General features: G+C 43.9%; 1 protein-coding gene across 6 annotated transcripts in view; it reads right to left on the reverse strand.

Annotated features, from left to right (window-relative positions):
- Positions 1-318: 318 nt before the first annotated feature.
- Positions 319-16,517, reverse strand: part of BIN1 (bridging integrator 1) — an 87,566-nt gene continuing 71,367 nt past the window's right edge. For 4 of the 6 annotated variants that reach the window (XM_009087868.4, XM_009087866.4, XM_009087867.4 and 1 more), the window contains 4 exons: positions 8,775-8,867; positions 7,881-7,991; positions 6,990-7,091; positions 319-4,015 (listed from right to left, as the gene is read on the reverse strand). In XM_009087868.4, coding sequence (XP_009086116.1) covers positions 3,908-4,015; positions 6,990-7,091; positions 7,881-7,991; positions 8,775-8,867 — 414 coding nt within the window. In that variant the 3' untranslated portion in view covers positions 319-3,907. Of the gene's footprint in view, positions 4,016-6,989; positions 7,092-7,880; positions 7,992-8,774; positions 8,868-12,890; positions 12,915-14,466; positions 14,575-16,517 lie in introns of all 6 variants that reach the window. The other 2 variants (XM_018911392.3, XM_009087862.4) reach the window with 1 other exon arrangement.

Genomic DNA, 16,517 nt, shown 5'->3' on the forward strand with positions numbered 1-16,517 from the left:
GGTGATAAAAGCAGACAGCTGAGGAATTCCCATGGAAAATAGCACAGAGGATGTGAGAGTCTCACCTGGAACACAGACTCTTCTTCACCCTGGGACTTTTCCTTAATTCTGTCAAATAGATATATTACTGACACTGCTGAGATAGAAAAAGGGGTGGGGGGAAACAATGCCTTATTTCTTTCTTATCAGTTGGGTAAATATTAATTCCCACTTCATACTAGGATTAGGCTCAAACTGGAGTATCATAAATCTGTAACCAAACTGAAGCCAACAGAGCAAGAATTGTCTTTTTAAGTCCAGCTACAAAACCAGTCAATGGCACGGGATGAGAGATGCTTTTATTTTTCACCCAGTAGAACAATCAAGTGGAAGATTATTAAATGGGGAAAACAGCAGCTTTGATGGGCCAGATACCAAGTAATCCCTGAAATGTGTCCAGTGTATCTGTCAGTGGAGCAGAACTGGGCTTCTTTGGGTTCTCTTCAGTGGATAATTGCAAAAAAATACAGTTTAGAGTTAACTGAAACCAGTCATCAGATTAAGAAAAAAGGCAAAGGCAAAAAGACTATTAACATTAAAACATTTTCTTTCAGTATTTTCAAAACAGAAGGTTTCACATTTTTGCTTCAAAGCAACTTGTTACAGCCCAAGACATAACATTTGTTAAAATGCAAGCCTAGAAATTAATGTTTCATTTTGGTATGAAAGGATTTCTTTGTTTCAATTTTTCCCTTTTTCATTCCACTGCGAAAATGGGGGAAAAAAATTGTCTCAGGTCACCCTTACATTTTTTCTCAATTTTTCAGTTCAGCCTGCAAACTGAAAAACCAGAAGGGCACAGCCTACTTGGGAGTTTACTGTCCCTCCTTCTATTTGAATCAGATCTAAACCAAAGAAAAGGGGAAGTTCATTTCACCAGGTAATACCAACCAGAATCAAGGTATTTAGGAGATGTAAAAACACTGAAAATGGGTGGAGCCATGGCTGTTTACAAGGGGCTGAACGACCCAGGAGACAGCTCTCCTGGTTCTAAAGAACACTGCCATCTACAAGTTTCCTGCTCTGCCATCCTACTTTCACATAAGGCAATTTATAAACTGTGGGTCTGATCCTGCATTTTCAGAACCTGACTGAGATGTGCTGACACCACTTATCTGTGAGCAATGCAAGATCCAGGTAACCCACCCTAACCTGCTCTAAAGCCACGGGGCTTGGGGGTTTTGGGGTCGGGGGAAGCAAAGGGAGAGAGACACAACACTCTCCCCACCAGCAACACTGGAGCATCACTCACGTGACCTGAAAACAACATCCCTTTTTTGCAAAGTGCTACCACTTCTGCAGGGACAATACAGTACTGGATAGTTGCTCTGCAAGCTCAATAAAATGAAAAGGCCTTACAAGGATCTTTGTTGGGACAGTCATCTGGTTCAAGCACAGCAGAGGACAACAACAGCAAAAAAAACCCCACAATAAATTAGGTATCAGCACAGCTTTCTAAATGGTCTAGAACAGTTACTACAAGACAAAAATCACAGCTCTGGTAACTTAGAATCTTGTCCTTTTTTTAAAAAAAACAAAGCTATTATCCACAGGTTTTGCATAAAAATAAACATTTTAAGCTGACAGCATTATGTTAATTGGATCAACCCGCTTTTTTATATATATATATTTCTATGTATATTTAAATGTATATTTTTATATGAATAATCTTTAAAAGAGTAATGGGAGTCACAAATGCATAAAAATAGATATTTTGAAAAACAAAAAAGAGTAATAATAAAGACAACCCTGATGAAAAAGGAAAAACAAAATCAAACAGGGCAGTATTCTAAAGCAACAGCTCACCATACCAAAATTTGTGGAGTCCAGTCCTTCTGTATTGTGAGCGGTTACTCCTAAATACTATTGGGGTTTCTAACAGTGATGCAAAATAAATTCCTGCACATTTTTTCTTTTAAAAAGGAGAAGGGATTGGGGTATATAGGACAGATTTAATGCCTGTTATGTTGCTGTAAATAACTAGCATGGATCTTCTCCCAAGATGAAAGCAGGAGGAACTCCAACAATGCTTGCATCTATAAGAATATATTTTCTAATCAAAATCAGATCTGTTCCTCCAAACTAAGTTGTTGTAGTTTTTTTTAAACACAATTTTTGCCCTACAATATTTTTCTGTTGTTCTACAAATAATCCAAACAGACTGGAAAAGGTGAGATTTTCAGTACTCTGTCAGCATTTTGTGCAGCTTTGACAAAAGCCAACTCCTACCAGTTTGAAAGATCATTTCAGAGTGATCCTGAGCGTGGCATAACCTCACTGTTAAAAATCCCTTCAGGGCAAAACCATCATGGGGGAGGAGGGGAAGCTGTAAAAAATTAAAACAGCCTGACTTGCTTGCCAGCTGCATCAGTATTCAAGTAACGTTTATAAAGTACCTTTGTGGGACTTTAGAGTCTTGGAGAGCCAGACTGGCTTATATTGACAAGTGTAATATGCACTTAGAATATGCCTTGTCATCTGCTTGTCTAAACTAAAAAAAAAAAAAAAAAAAAACAAAATTCAAAAACAAACAGAAGCAAAGGAAAGGTAAAGGAAAGGACTGAGCATCAGTATTAGACTGCAGAGTGTCTTCTTGACACTGACACTTTGATATTCTTGCCTTCCTTTCTAATGCATTACAATAGCATGAAGTCACACAGCCATTTTAAACGAGCATTTCAAGAGTCCAGTTTTCAGAGACTGAAAACTTGATCATCAGCACAGCACTGGAAAAAGCTGATCTAACAATATTTCACTTATAGAACTCTTCAAAGGAAAATAAATACAATTCCACAAAAAACAACGCCAAAGAAAAGCACAGGAAGTAATTTGTTTTTTTATCAGTGTTTTCTCTTTGATATTCTTACAGAAAAAAAACCAAAATCCCTTATCTCTGTCTTTAAAAGCAAATTTTCTAACCAGTAGATTTTAGAGCTATCTTCCATCTACATAAATCTAAGCTTTTCTGAATCCACCAATAGGTTTGGGTTTTTTTGGGGGGGTAGGGGATGGGGATGTGTGTACTAGAGGATTCCCTCTCCTAAATTTCAGACATCCAAATGGCATCTGTTTGTTTTGTCTTGTTTCTCCTCTTGAATTTGTCCATTCCCCTTAGGTTTTCAAAGGCCAACACTACTGAGAGAATTTAGGTGCCTGCATTTGAAAGAACTTTGGACTGAGCACAGCTTCACACATTTCACCTTCTTCATGCCCTTTCCATGTAGTTTCTTCTCTCTTTACATGTATAAAATCACAGTTTATGTAACATTGTTTTAAAGGAGGAAAATAAAATACACACACACACACACACACACACATACATTGTAGTGATGAACACTATACACTAAATTTTTTTTTTCAACAGCATAACAGAAAGTTTGGCCTACTGTAGGTTGAAGATGTAGGGAAGTCTGAATTTTTATGGTTGCCATGCAAGCCACCTTCAAGACAAAACAGATTAACCCACCCAAGAGCAAACAGAGCTTCTACTTTCAAGCCATTCAACAAATACTGCCTTTCCAGGAATCAGACTGACATCTGACAATTCAGCCAGTGCAGTACTTGGAGAACCTCACTGAGTTGCTTCTGCACCAGTCCTTTGAATCCAAATGCTGTTTAAACCAAAGGGGAAGAGGGTATCTGAATTGCCTTATTATTATTAATATGTATATATTTCAATAACACTTTGAATTTCAATTAACTTCTGAAACCCTGCTCTTTGAGAAGAACACACCCTTTAAGTTGACTTTTTTTTCAGGCTTCTATTCCTTCATAATTCTCTCTTCATTTCCTTTCGTAGTTCTTTTTCAGTTATCTACCAGAAAACTTGCTTTCTTCCAGCAGAAATGCAGCTGGTGGGCTTGGACTTTCACTGCACCCGTTCTGTGAAATTCTCAGGGAAAACCCCTCGGCATTGGTCAAGTTCCTTATGCTGGATCCAGTCAGACTCCTTCACACCCATCAGCCATCCTTCGTCCTGGAGGAGAAGACAGAGATCAGATGCTAAGGAACAGATGTGAGCAGGGATTTTTCTTACAGGGTGCAGGCCAAGGAGGTGTCAAGACATTACCAAAGCCATGCTCTTATTTGGCTTGGAGACAATCCAGGAGGAGTATGGGGAGCAGGAAAAAATGCTGTTGTTTCCTTTTGAACAGAGAAAAGGCTACATCCCACCAGAGTTCATACCAAAGCTCCCATCTGACCCAGACCGGGCAGACATAGTAAAAAATGTAACAGAAACATGTCATCATTTACACCACTGAAACAGGAGAAATTCTGCCAAAAGAGACTCCAGAGCTACAGGATGGGAATCACCTATCTCACCCTTCACAATGCAAACATGAGAGGTCTAGCATTCTCCACAGCCATAAGAGAGACAGGCACCTCCAGCATGTAATTCACCCCATTCATCTCAGGCACAAGTCTTTGGAAAGGATGAATCAGCTCCAGGAGCTGTTCCTCCCTGCTCCAGCCAGGGGACCCAGATGGCTGGCATTTTAGAGGTGGTATAGGCAAAAGGAGTCTTACTTGCTATGCTGAAATCCTGATCTATGGGAATTGGGAGCTGAGGAACCCAACCCATCTTCCCAAAACTCAGCAGTCTGTTTGGTTTGATGCAAGGTGAGGTTAGCAAAATTCCCAAATTTTGGCTACATGTGATTTAGAGGTGTCAATAAGGTCTTCCCTAGCCTCCAACCTATACATCTAAAAACACAGATGAATTTTCAGTCAGGCAAAAGGAACCCTGCTTGGTAGAACCTGCTCATGAGCAAAATCACACTTCCCACCCTCTGCCTGCAGGTTGTCTGGCATTGAGATTTCTGCTCCATCCTAGGGACATATTCAAAATATTCAAGGTGGGAGGGCTGTACTGAGCTTGCAGCTCAGGTGTGCAACCACTCTATTCTCTGCCTGCCTTGGAGCTGCCACCATGGAAGCTCCCCTTCCATGCACATCTCCCACTCATTTGCAGTGGGGCAGCCAAGGGGTTTAGAGTGCAGCATGGGGCACGAGAGCTGCACAGCTCCCAGAGCCTGCAGGCTCACTCAGCCCTGACTGCTGCCTTCGATTGGAACATTCGGGAGATGTCATGGGAATGACACGAGATGGGAGCCCATCTGCAGCAGCCAGCTGCAGGGGCTGTGGAAGGATTGGCATGCCATAAATCAGGAAGACAAACAATGAGGCAGAAGACACTGGGCCCAAGTGTCTGCCAAGGAGGCAGCTTCCAGCTCACAGCACGTCAGGCACAAAAGCTCATCCATTTGCACATAGTGCTGTGCCATAGAGCATGCATGCATCACTCCCACCACATCCTGCTATGAAGGGTCTCCTCGGCTGTGGGATTAGACATGAGGATCCAGATAAGACCTTAACAAGCCACATCACTTGAAGCGCCAGCTTAGAAGTGTTGCTGCCCTCCACCCTTTCTTCTATCAAGAGAGATGAATCCAGGCCTGGACATACCCACAAACTGAGACCTAAGCTACAAGGTAGGGATGGGAATCAGTCTAGTATCCTAAGCTCCCTCCACTCACGTGCACAGTTCATGCACCTGTTAACAGCCAGCAATTCCTGGCTGGGTATGGTTGAGGTTAGGGAAATGAGTTGTAGCACAGGATACACTGTAGAAGGGTTAGAGGGCTTCAGTGCAGCTACAGAGTCATGTTAGCAACACTCAGAGCTCACCCTCTGCAGCTTGGAGAGTCTCGAGTTCATGGCTGTTGCACCCACATCCAGCTAAAGTGCAAACACAGGGCATTGAAAAACTCTGATCCAAAAATGCCATCTCCTACCACAGAAACTGGGGGAGCTGATACTCATTTCCCATCCAGAAAGCTTTCTGAGAAAGAAACGTTCACAAATGCTTGTGCAGGGCAGTCCCACCCAGTGGGGAGTCTCGTCTCCAGAAGGAATCAGTGCCTGTTCCCCAAAAACCTCTCCTCCTCTAGCTGTGTGGGAACTGCTGGCATTTTATAGCTCCATTTCACAAACATCAGTGTGATCTGCCTCCACAATTCACAAAGCCAACAGCTGGGCCACAAAGAGGACCCACATTTTCTGAGTTAGTGAACTACATCATCTTCCCTTTACCCCTTGTGGCATCCAGATCTTATCTGAACTTGGCCAAAGCCAAAGAGCTGATGACTGCTCAATCAATTTGGAGAATTCTCTTTCTTTTCCAAACAGAAACCTAGAGATGGGAGCATTAACTTTATAAACTCAACTCCTCTCCCAGTCAAAGTAGTAAAACTGCTGCAGATTGTCAGCTGGGTGCCCTCAAACACAGAAAGTGATGAGGACTTACTCAAGGCTTCTAGCTCAAATTAAAATAAAACACGACCAAGTAAATTCAGGTAGAAGATGGGCAGCAAGACTTGTTCTCTGGAGCTGAGACCTGTTCTAGCCTTTGGTTCTACTGCCATCTCCTGACCAAACACAGTCATTTGGAAACAGCCACTGCTGTGCTGAAGTGCAAGACATCATCCACCACCAGCTGCTTGCTCAGAGCTCCAACATTTCTCAAAAGAGAAGAAAACATCATAAGGTATGAGTCACTACTTTCAATGCCATAGTCTGTGCTGTAGTGGTTATAGGGAATGTGCATCGAGTTTAGGGGCAGTGAGGAGGCAAAGTATGGGCTCTGTTGTGCTCCCTGATCAAGAGAGCCACTGTATTGGCTCAAATGTTTTGATAGGGACAAGAATCCATGGCTACTGCACATGCTTTACGCAGGATAATGTCTCCACTTTCCAGTAACAAGCAGAGTCCTCCCCTCTGTTGCAAGAAGCCAATCTCAAGCTCAAGGACAACCAGCTCTCTTGCCAGCTCCCAGCCACAAACTAACGGCTCAGGATTCAGACAGCCAACTGTTAGTGAAGAAAGAAGCAGCTCAGGAGACCCCCTTGGCTCCACCTGGCCCATGCTCACACCCTGCCTCCCCCACTCACCTGCTCCTCAGGGTTCTCAAATGGAATCACAAGCACCACGTCCCCAGCCTTCAGCTGCAGCTCGTCAGTGTCGGTGGCCGTGTAATCGTGCATGGCCTGGACCTGCAGGGACAGGAGAGCAGCACTTTGAGCACTACAGCCTAAAATGCCACCTGAAACCACACTAAATGTTATGAGCCTCCTGTCATTCTTCAGGGCTTTGCCATTCTTTCGCTTTCAATGGAACTCACAGAAAAAAAATGGGAATTACTAAAGCAGGGAAATGTTCCTATAGTAAGATGCTGTAAATTTTCACTTTCAGGGCATGATACAGCTGTGCTTTCTGGCTACCCCACTCCCCTACAGACATTAAATTTGTGGCTTTTCCTCACCCAAAATCACTCCTTCCTCCACTCCTTTGCTGCAAGTCATCTTTGGCATATTCAGAATGCCCACCCAACTTCCCTGTCTAGTCCTATACTCTCCCCTGTTAATTCTGACTTTCTAACTTCCCCGAACATGGAGTCCACTGTTTCTGCTGGTGTTCCCAACTCTTTTCAATTTGTCAACTTGCACCAAAGCTTAACTTTTCCTGTCAGGAGCACATTTTATCTACTATCCAGAGTCTGTGACTGACACCACCACACCGCCAAGACAGAAACCACCCCAGCACAGAGAACAGATTTTGCTGCACAGTACAGCAAGACCTTTAGGTGCTGATGCTCTTACATAATCCTCTGAAACATCTGGAACTGCATGAAGCTGCACTGCTGGAGAGGAAGGTTTATCAACTTCTGTTCTGCCTTTCAATGTGCCCTAGCCCATGGCCATGCTGAGTGAAAGCAGTTAATGCCTTACAGGAGAGGAAAAAACCCTCACCAGGAACTCGATGCTGCACAGCCACACACTCACCTTGAAGAGAAATCCTGGGGGCATGTCAGCTCTCTCAGATGAAGCACCTCCTTCCACAGTGCCATTGACAGTTGCAGGGAAAGTTTCCACAACAACAGCAGGCAAAGAGCTCTGATAGGCAGTGGCAGCCAAAGGAGGGAAAAAAAGACATTGAGAAAAGAGAATCCAAAACTGAAGCTCCAAGTCCACCCTGGAGGATCCAGACCCCAACCATCCCATGGCTTCAGTGGGTTTTCCAAGCACACCAGTCAGCAGCAAGAACACCCCAAGGGACAGCAGAAGCAGCAGCAAGAAGGCAGGATTGGTGACTGCTGTCTTTCCATGCCTAAGGCTGCAGAAAGGCAGGGGTGAATTGTAGGTTTCCTGAGACCATAATGCCCAGCATTTTCCAGTTGCTGTGGTCACAATGCAATCTCATAGAGCCCTCCTGGAACAGACAACTCAAATGTGACAGCCTGTAGGAACAAAGCTGCCATGAGACAGGACCTACCCCTCTTCCCTAAAAGAGCAGTAGTGTCACCAAAAAGAGAGGAAGCCTGGATATTCAGGAGACACAGCCAGAGCCCAGAGGACAGGTAGGCAAAGTAAATGGCAAGCAAGAGGGAATCCAGCTGACAACACAGCTTAGGACAGCATGGGCTGTGGGCTGACTTCATAACATGGGTGAAGGGACAATTCTTTTGCTGAATTTTCCAGCAGGACTTCTCCCTAAGCATTACACAGATAAAATGCAACAACTAAGTCTGGTCCCTGAATGAGAGCATTGTAACTCCTCTGGTGGCAGGGATGTTTTTTTCCAAGCAGCTACACAGCTCTTGTCCCAGTGCAGCCTCCCACGTGTGCAGTGTAACAAAGGGATGGAGGAAAGGGATTGCTGTCCCTTGAGGTGTTTACCGATCCTGAGTCAGCTTCAGTTTTAGATGCTTCAGCTCCAGCTGCTGCTTCTGATCCAGCTGCTTCAGCTCCTGCACGGGCTGCTTCTGCAGGCTGCAATACAAAAGTCATCCCAATGGGAAGTTACTCTCCTTCCAGCCACACAAAGAGTGTGCAGCAAAGTGCAGCCCAGCCTGCCCAAGTGCTCTGTGCCACTGCCTGAGCCATCTGCTGACTAACAGGTGAGACACTGCAGGGCCTGGCTGAATTTCTGTCTTCCCCTTTCTCTGCAGCTCATGGAAATCACAACAAAGTCAGAAACCCTCAACTCCAGCCATGCAATAATTCAGAGGAAATCAATGAAACGCCAAAAATTCTGTGTGCTTCTCTTTTCATGATCCAAACTGCAGATCCACTTAACACACACAGTATCTATTATTAGATCTAGATTGCCCACTTGTAAGAGAATACAAGTTCTCCTGCATGCCAAAGAACAAGGATCTCTCCATAGTCTACTTCCAAGGACAACAATCACAGAATATTGAAGTAGTTGCCTACTCCCAGAAACAAAAGAGCATGGTAAGAATGTGTCCAGATATGAAACTTAGTAGTCCAGACCCAGCACCACCATGACATTAGCACCAAATCAAACAGGACACTGTGTTAACTTTCACTCCCTTGAATTTTGGACAGGCCCAAAGAGTTGTGGATTTGGATTCTTTTGTGAATATTCTATTACTAACAATTTTCCATTAATATTCCAGATGGGGTGCGTAACACATTTGTGCTGATGGAAAGTTTCTACTGTACAAAAGCTGCCACCATCAAGGACATTCAGTATCACCCACAAATCACTGCCTGACAAAGACTATTCCAAAAAGCCTGAGGAAAAGGGTTTCTGTGCACAACAGAAGACCAACCAAACACCTATGACAGGCCTCCAGCGGTTCAAGTTTTTATTCTCCTTTATCTGGAGTCAGATTAACTCTTTTAAACACAAAATTAAAGGCATCATTTCCCCCTCCCAGAAACTGCGACAATGCAGGAAGAACATTGGATCTGGTAGCACCAAGACTGCAAATCAGCCCCTTGGGAGACTGGCCAGGTAGCATTTGGGAAGACTCCCAAGATTTGCCATTTTTAATACATGGGAATACCCAGCTTTAGCAGGCCTACATGCCTCATACATCTGATAAACACACATCGTCCTCCTTCAGCTGGGATAGTTGAGTTTCTTATTAACAGCTGGTACAGGGCTGTGTTTTGGATTTAGGATGAGAATAATGTTTCCAACACTGATGATGTAGTTGTTGTTGAGCAGTGCTTACACCAAGTCAAGGACTTTTCAGGTTCTCATGCCAGCAAGGAGGCTGGGGGGCACAAGGACAGGAGGGGACACAGCAAGGACAGCTGACCCCAACTGACTGCAGGGATATCCCAAATGCCATCATGCTCAGTGTATAAACTATGGGAAAAGCTGATCAGGCACCACTGCTCAGGAATGAGCTGGGCATCAGTCAGCTGGTGTTGAGCTACTGTTTTTCATTTGCCTCACTTGGGGTTTTTTTGGGTTTCATTTATCTCTGTCATTTTTCTCTTCATTACAATTATTATTATGTTGTTTGAATTAAGATGTCTTATCTCAATCCACAAGCTTTATTACTTGTATCTTTCCAATTTTCTCCTCCATCCCACCAATGGGAGGGAATGAGTGGTTGTGTGGTGCTTCACTGCCAGTTGGAGTTAAATCCAGACACATGCACCCCTGCATACAATCATATTCAAAACAAAACATTGTCCAGATTCCTTAATTTTGCAGTCCTCATAGTCCCAACCTTACAAAACCTCAGAGTAAAGCAATCACCATGGTAAACCTTAAATGTACCAGCTGGCTACTAGCCATGCACTAGCACAATGCTCCAAGCAGCATTCTAACAACAGCAGCAACAACAAAGAAATAAATCTTTGATTTAATAAAAATACATTACTTTACCTTCAGCTGCTCCAGTGGTGTCATCTAACACAGGCTTTCCTCCCCTATCACATCCTTCCTCATGTCTCCCAATCACCATGTGCACAGCCCTATACTGCCAGAAGACATTACAAAGAGCAGAGCTGTTCCCATCCTACAGAGGATTCCCTCAGCAGCTTTGGTAGAGCTAAGGTAAATATGAGGTAAATATAAGGTAAATAAATTTCATATGTAGCATATGAAATGCTACAAAAGTTCCTCCTGTTTAATTGGATTCACTCCCAGGTTTTCATTTGGGTTCAGTGAAACTGGAACAAATCCCAGGCCAGCTTTATCTGACCATGCTTGAGTTTAATATGGACAAGTGAAAAGGACCTCAAGGTGAGGGTTTGGGGTTTTGTTTTGTTTTTTTTTTTTAAGCAGATAATTTGCAAAAATAGTATGGAATAATCAGAGAAACTGGATCTAAATTAATCCCTTGAATTTCAACAAAGGGCATTTTCATATCAACTATTAATTTTTCTATTTTATATACCTGTGGGGCATCCTGAGACCTATAAAAGCATTTACAGTCATGGAAAGAAAGAATCACTCTCTGCTGTTACCAGGTTTAAAAGCTTTGCTTATTCCAACAGCAGCATCATGCACACCAAATGCACATTTCCCAGTCTGCAGAACTAAGCCAGCTCTGCTGCACTCAAGGTTCTATGCAATTGTTAACCTCATGTGGGACTAAGGAACCCCAAGAAAAGTCTCCTCTCATCAACAGCTAAGAACAATTATAACAAAAACACTTCAGAAGACTTGAAGAGGAAGATTCCCCAGCCTCAGGAAGCTCTGCTCTTTGTGTATGGTATGCCAAGGTGAGACCTGGTACAGTGAGAACACCTTGACTAGCAGCATTTCCTGGCTGAGCAGATTCTCTTTGGGGTAAAACCAGTTTGCAGGATGAGAGAAGTGGTCAAAAAAACCCTTTTACAGCCAAGACTGTAAGCGCAGCTCAATCAGATACAGTCATACCTTACCCCTGCCCATTCCCCTGAAAGGAATGAGATTTTTCCTAGCTAAACCAGCCACTTCTTCCCTATGACAGATTGACAATGCACATACAGGGGAAGGACAGATGTTAAACACTGATGGCTGATACAACACACAGGGGAAGCCTTCTTCCTTGACATCACCCAAGCTCATGGGAAGGAGAGTAGTGGCCACAGTGAGTCCTTAGGCCAGGGCTATGTTGTGTCCTTCCAAGTACACTCATTCTAGGGGGTGATCTGGCCCTTGGGAATGGGAAGGTTGGCAGGACTCAATTCCCCTGCATGAGCCAAGGCCATGAGCTTACTCAGTGAACACAGCCAGTTCCAGCAGCAGGCCTGAGAACCCAGACCAAGCATTTTCTGTCCACACTGCTGGCTGCCAGTCCAGGGGCACTCAAAAGTAGTTGTGCTTGAAATACCTCTCAAGGAGCTAATCTGCAGCAACCTGAGACCTGCCCAGGCCAGATATGTAGAGAGGGCATAAACGAGGGCCAGGTTTTTGTTCAGATGCAGGGCATGTGCAGGGTCTCACTGTCAGCAAGCTCCAAAGCTGGGGCTGAGGCAGATTCCAGGCAAGTCTTGGGCCTGCAGTTAACTTCCAGTGGAGACACAGGGTGTACAAATTCACATCAGCACAATGACGGTCAATGAACAGCAAACACCACAGACAATTCCAGATGTGTACATATCTAATGGTACAGGCAGTAATGATGATATATTTATGACAGCTGAGATATTTATGCATTGCACACGAGACCAACAGGATGCAGAGAGTTTAGGAAATGCTGTGTTGTGGAGAGTGAGGATGATGCCACAGTGGTGTTAAGTATGAGGTGAAGGTCACAGCATTGTGCCAAGGGAAGGATGAGTGGGTTAGCAGGGAAAGGCAATGGGCATGTGCACTGGTAGAATGGTAAGTTTAGAGTGCCAGAACGACTTGCAAACGTGTGGCTGGCCCTGGGGCTTCATACAAGGTGCATAAGTGGGTCCAGCAGCACAAAGAACAACTTTGGCCTGGGGTGTGCAGGAAGGAGAAGCAGTGAAGGAAAGGAGACAGGCATGTGAACAGAGCTGGCACTGGCATGTGAACAGACATGATGAGAGACAAAAGCTGTATGAATTTCTTACCTCCCATAAATCCCAAGGTAAAGACTAAGCATGTCAAAGAGCAACAAAAATAAAACATGTTTATACATGATTATATCAGTGAGTACAAACATTACAAACACTGACCAGACTGAAGCAGACATAGACATTCAACAGCACTTATCTCTGCATGTTTTGAAAACATCTGTTATATACATCTCTGGGAATAGAAGATCTTTAAGGTCCCTTCCAACCCCTTAACATTCTATGATTCTGTGGTCTTTGGATCAGCAGTAAAATACCATAACCACTCTGCCATACTGCCCACCCTACAGGAAATAAATCTGACTGTTCTGATACGTAGGTGGTTTTCACTGTTTTTGTACTTTGGTTACCAGTAGAAATTATTAATTTTTTACTCTTTTAATGACTTCTGAAGCTACTAATAATTAGGTTAGAACAATAAATATGCTATTGCTGAGCACTTTTGAAAAACCCACTTAGTGTAATAGTTGTTGCTTACTGAAAGGATAACAATTTCATTTAAAGTCAAATTTATACTCGTATCCTATGTAAGTATAACCAATCATCTGAGTTCTAACTGATGATTCAGAAAAAATTATTTTTTTTTCAAAAAGGATTATCCTGATATGCATCTTGTCCTGAAGGCAAGTAGACACAAAATGCCCATGTGCCCTCAAAGTTCCAAAAAAGGATAGCTTTGCCATATTGTTGTGTATCCAATTATGACAATAACTAGTATCTTGCAGATACAGTATTTTAATTTAGGGGAATCAAATGCGTGATTGTTCTGACAAAAGAAGTCTTATTCCTACAAAAATCTGTGCCATACAGACCTACTTAACATGATGATACTGGAGATGTACTATAAACAACCCAATTATGTTAATTACAAATTTTAGTGGCATCCATGGCAAAAAATAACCACTTCACATATATAAAATGGAAAACCTCAGTATGGACAACCACCATATTCAGGATGCACTGCAAAGCCTCCAGTCATGTAGACATAACATGAGGCACAGTTCATCTGCCTCTGACAGAGGACAGGATCAGGTACAGACCAGAACAGAATTAGGCATCTTCCTTTTTGATACCACACTGTGACAGGCAGGAAGCTGCTTCTCAACTGTGAATGCAGGCTGTGTCATACACAGAAAAAGAAGAGCTTCACATCACTTTAATATCCATTAACAGCCTTATTCACCTTAAGTAACTGCAGATTATCAAAGTGTCTGTTAATTAAAAATCCATTTGAGAGCAATTTACAGCAGGAGCACAGAGCTCAGGCTGAATTCCCATCCACAGAGTAACAACTTTAATACATACAGCATACAGAGGATGCTGCTCTAGGGAGGGACATACATTAAGTGAATCATCAGAGCAAAGCCCAAGCACCCCACAAAGACCTAGTGCCTGACTGGCCAGGCTAGCAGCCACCTGATTCTTCCTGTACTTTCACATCCAGCAGAGAAGACCAAGGTCCACATCCTGGGTACCCACACCCAAGCCCAGCCACCCACAGCTCAGGTCCATGCTATCGTTCAGGTGGGTGCGAGTCAGTCATGAAGGGAGAAGAACGGCGATATGAACCAACCTGGGAGGCGGGTGTGGGGGTCTTCCCCACAGTGGCATCTGGTTTAATGGGATCAAAATCCAGATCCAACAGGCTGGCTCCCTCCTGGAAGGGCCCAGGGGCATCAAACTTGGCAGCAGTGAGGGAGAGAAGTAGTATGAGCATTAGACACGCGCGTGTGCAGGGTGGAGGGAGGGTGTGTGATATCCCGGAGCTGAGGCTGCAAGCGCAGAAGAAATGGTGGCAGCGCAAACACTGGATGTGAGTCCTGACTGCCTGGTGCCCACCATCCCAGGCAGCTCACATGGGGCCCTGCAAACCAAATCTGAGCCTCTTCCACAGCACTCGTTTATCTTCCCACCTGGCCAAATGAGTGACATGGTGCAAGCACCTGATCTGCTGTGGTCAAAGGGATCACGGCCACTGACGAGTGAGAAGGACTGCTCCTCTATCTGTATCCACTCCCCACAGCTCATCCAGCTGCCTTTACACTGACAGACCAACTTCCCCAGCTCCCATCCATACAACCCATCTCAGGAACAAAAATCCAGGCAGAATACCACTCAAACTGCTGAAAGGGAAGTCTGAGAGACCTCAGAGCTAATTCCCAAAGCTGCTAATTTCCTCCTCCCTTCTGAGTCAGAAACACAAAATATGGCAGCTCACCCTAGCTAAGGGATGTGAATCCCCCCCAACTCAAAAATGTTGTTTTGAAAAGTTTTCATTTCTAGGCATCCCATAAACTTACACATGTAAGTCTTCTAAAAAGCATACGCTTGAGAAGCTTTGCTACTTTATTCAAAGTCATCACAATAACTCCCTTTGAGTGAATAATGCTCTACCTAGAGACAATGATCCCACATTTGCAGATTACCATTAATAAGAAATTACTACAAAGGACACAAATTATTAGCATTTAAGACTGGACTATCACTTTGGTGGTTTAGATTTAATCTAACCACAAGATACTGCTTTCTACTCAGCTTCAGAGGAAGCTGCTGCCTCTGGGAAGTCAGGAAGATTTGCCCCTGTTTCCTACAACCTCCCAGCTCACTGGCCCTACTCCTCCAGCTACCTTTTCAATAACACAAAATTTGGCAGGTCGGTCTCCACAGTTATATGACAATCCCACAATGGAAAAGCTTCTAGAAAGTAGCAAGTGACACCCTGTAAGGTAAGTCCTCTGCACGCCACCATGATTTTCACCTCTTCTAATTTTCTCTTACCCCAATTTTCTCACAAATTTTTCTCTGCCTTATGAACATGTCTTTTTGGGATCCACAAGGATCAAGACAAGGAACCAAGCTCTCTCATCTCACAATAATAAGCCCTGACCAGCATGCAAAAACCAACTATCATTCTAGTAATTCTAGTACATCCTTCCAGCACATCCAAGCCACCCATCAGAGAGGTTACAACCCCAATCTTTAGGTTTGCTTAGTAGTGAAACCTCAAAGGCTGAAGCCATGGAATAGTCTTACCTGTCATTCAAGACATGAATGCAAGGGCTAACACTCCTTGCCTTTACCCAAATCTCCCACAAGACAGCTCACTGGAACTAAGAGAGCTGACAGGAACAGCCCTGGGCAACACACTGAGTGCCAGGGGCCTTTGAAGTGAAGATTGTTCTGGAAACCAGAGTCCTCCCTCAGAACTCCCATCTGGTCAAAAGTCACAGCAGATCCCATCCTGGCTCAGAGCACTGATCAGGTGCAGAAGAATATATGTAAGGGCTGGCATTCACATGGAAATACATGGCAGACCATGGGGTAGAAAGAGCTGTCCATTACAATACAGGAAAAGGAAGCACAGATGATGATAAAGAGCTGCTCAGCTGCCTGGAGTCCCCACCTTCCAACACTGATGTCATAACATCTCTCCACTCTCCAAGTTTCATCTATTGCAATGCCAAATCTAACATGGACTTCCTTCCCTCCCCACTTCATCTCTGCCCCTCAGCAGCTGGGTGGAAGGTGGCAAACCAGAGGCAATGGAGCAGAGTGACGCAAGGAGAAATGAGGGAATGAGTCACAGATGAGCACTGACAGAGATATGATTTGTGCTTCAACAAG

The sequence above is a fragment of the Serinus canaria genome, chromosome 7, assembly GCF_022539315.1.
Source record: "Serinus canaria isolate serCan28SL12 chromosome 7, serCan2020, whole genome shotgun sequence".
Lineage (NCBI taxonomy): Eukaryota > Metazoa > Chordata > Aves > Passeriformes > Fringillidae > Serinus > Serinus canaria.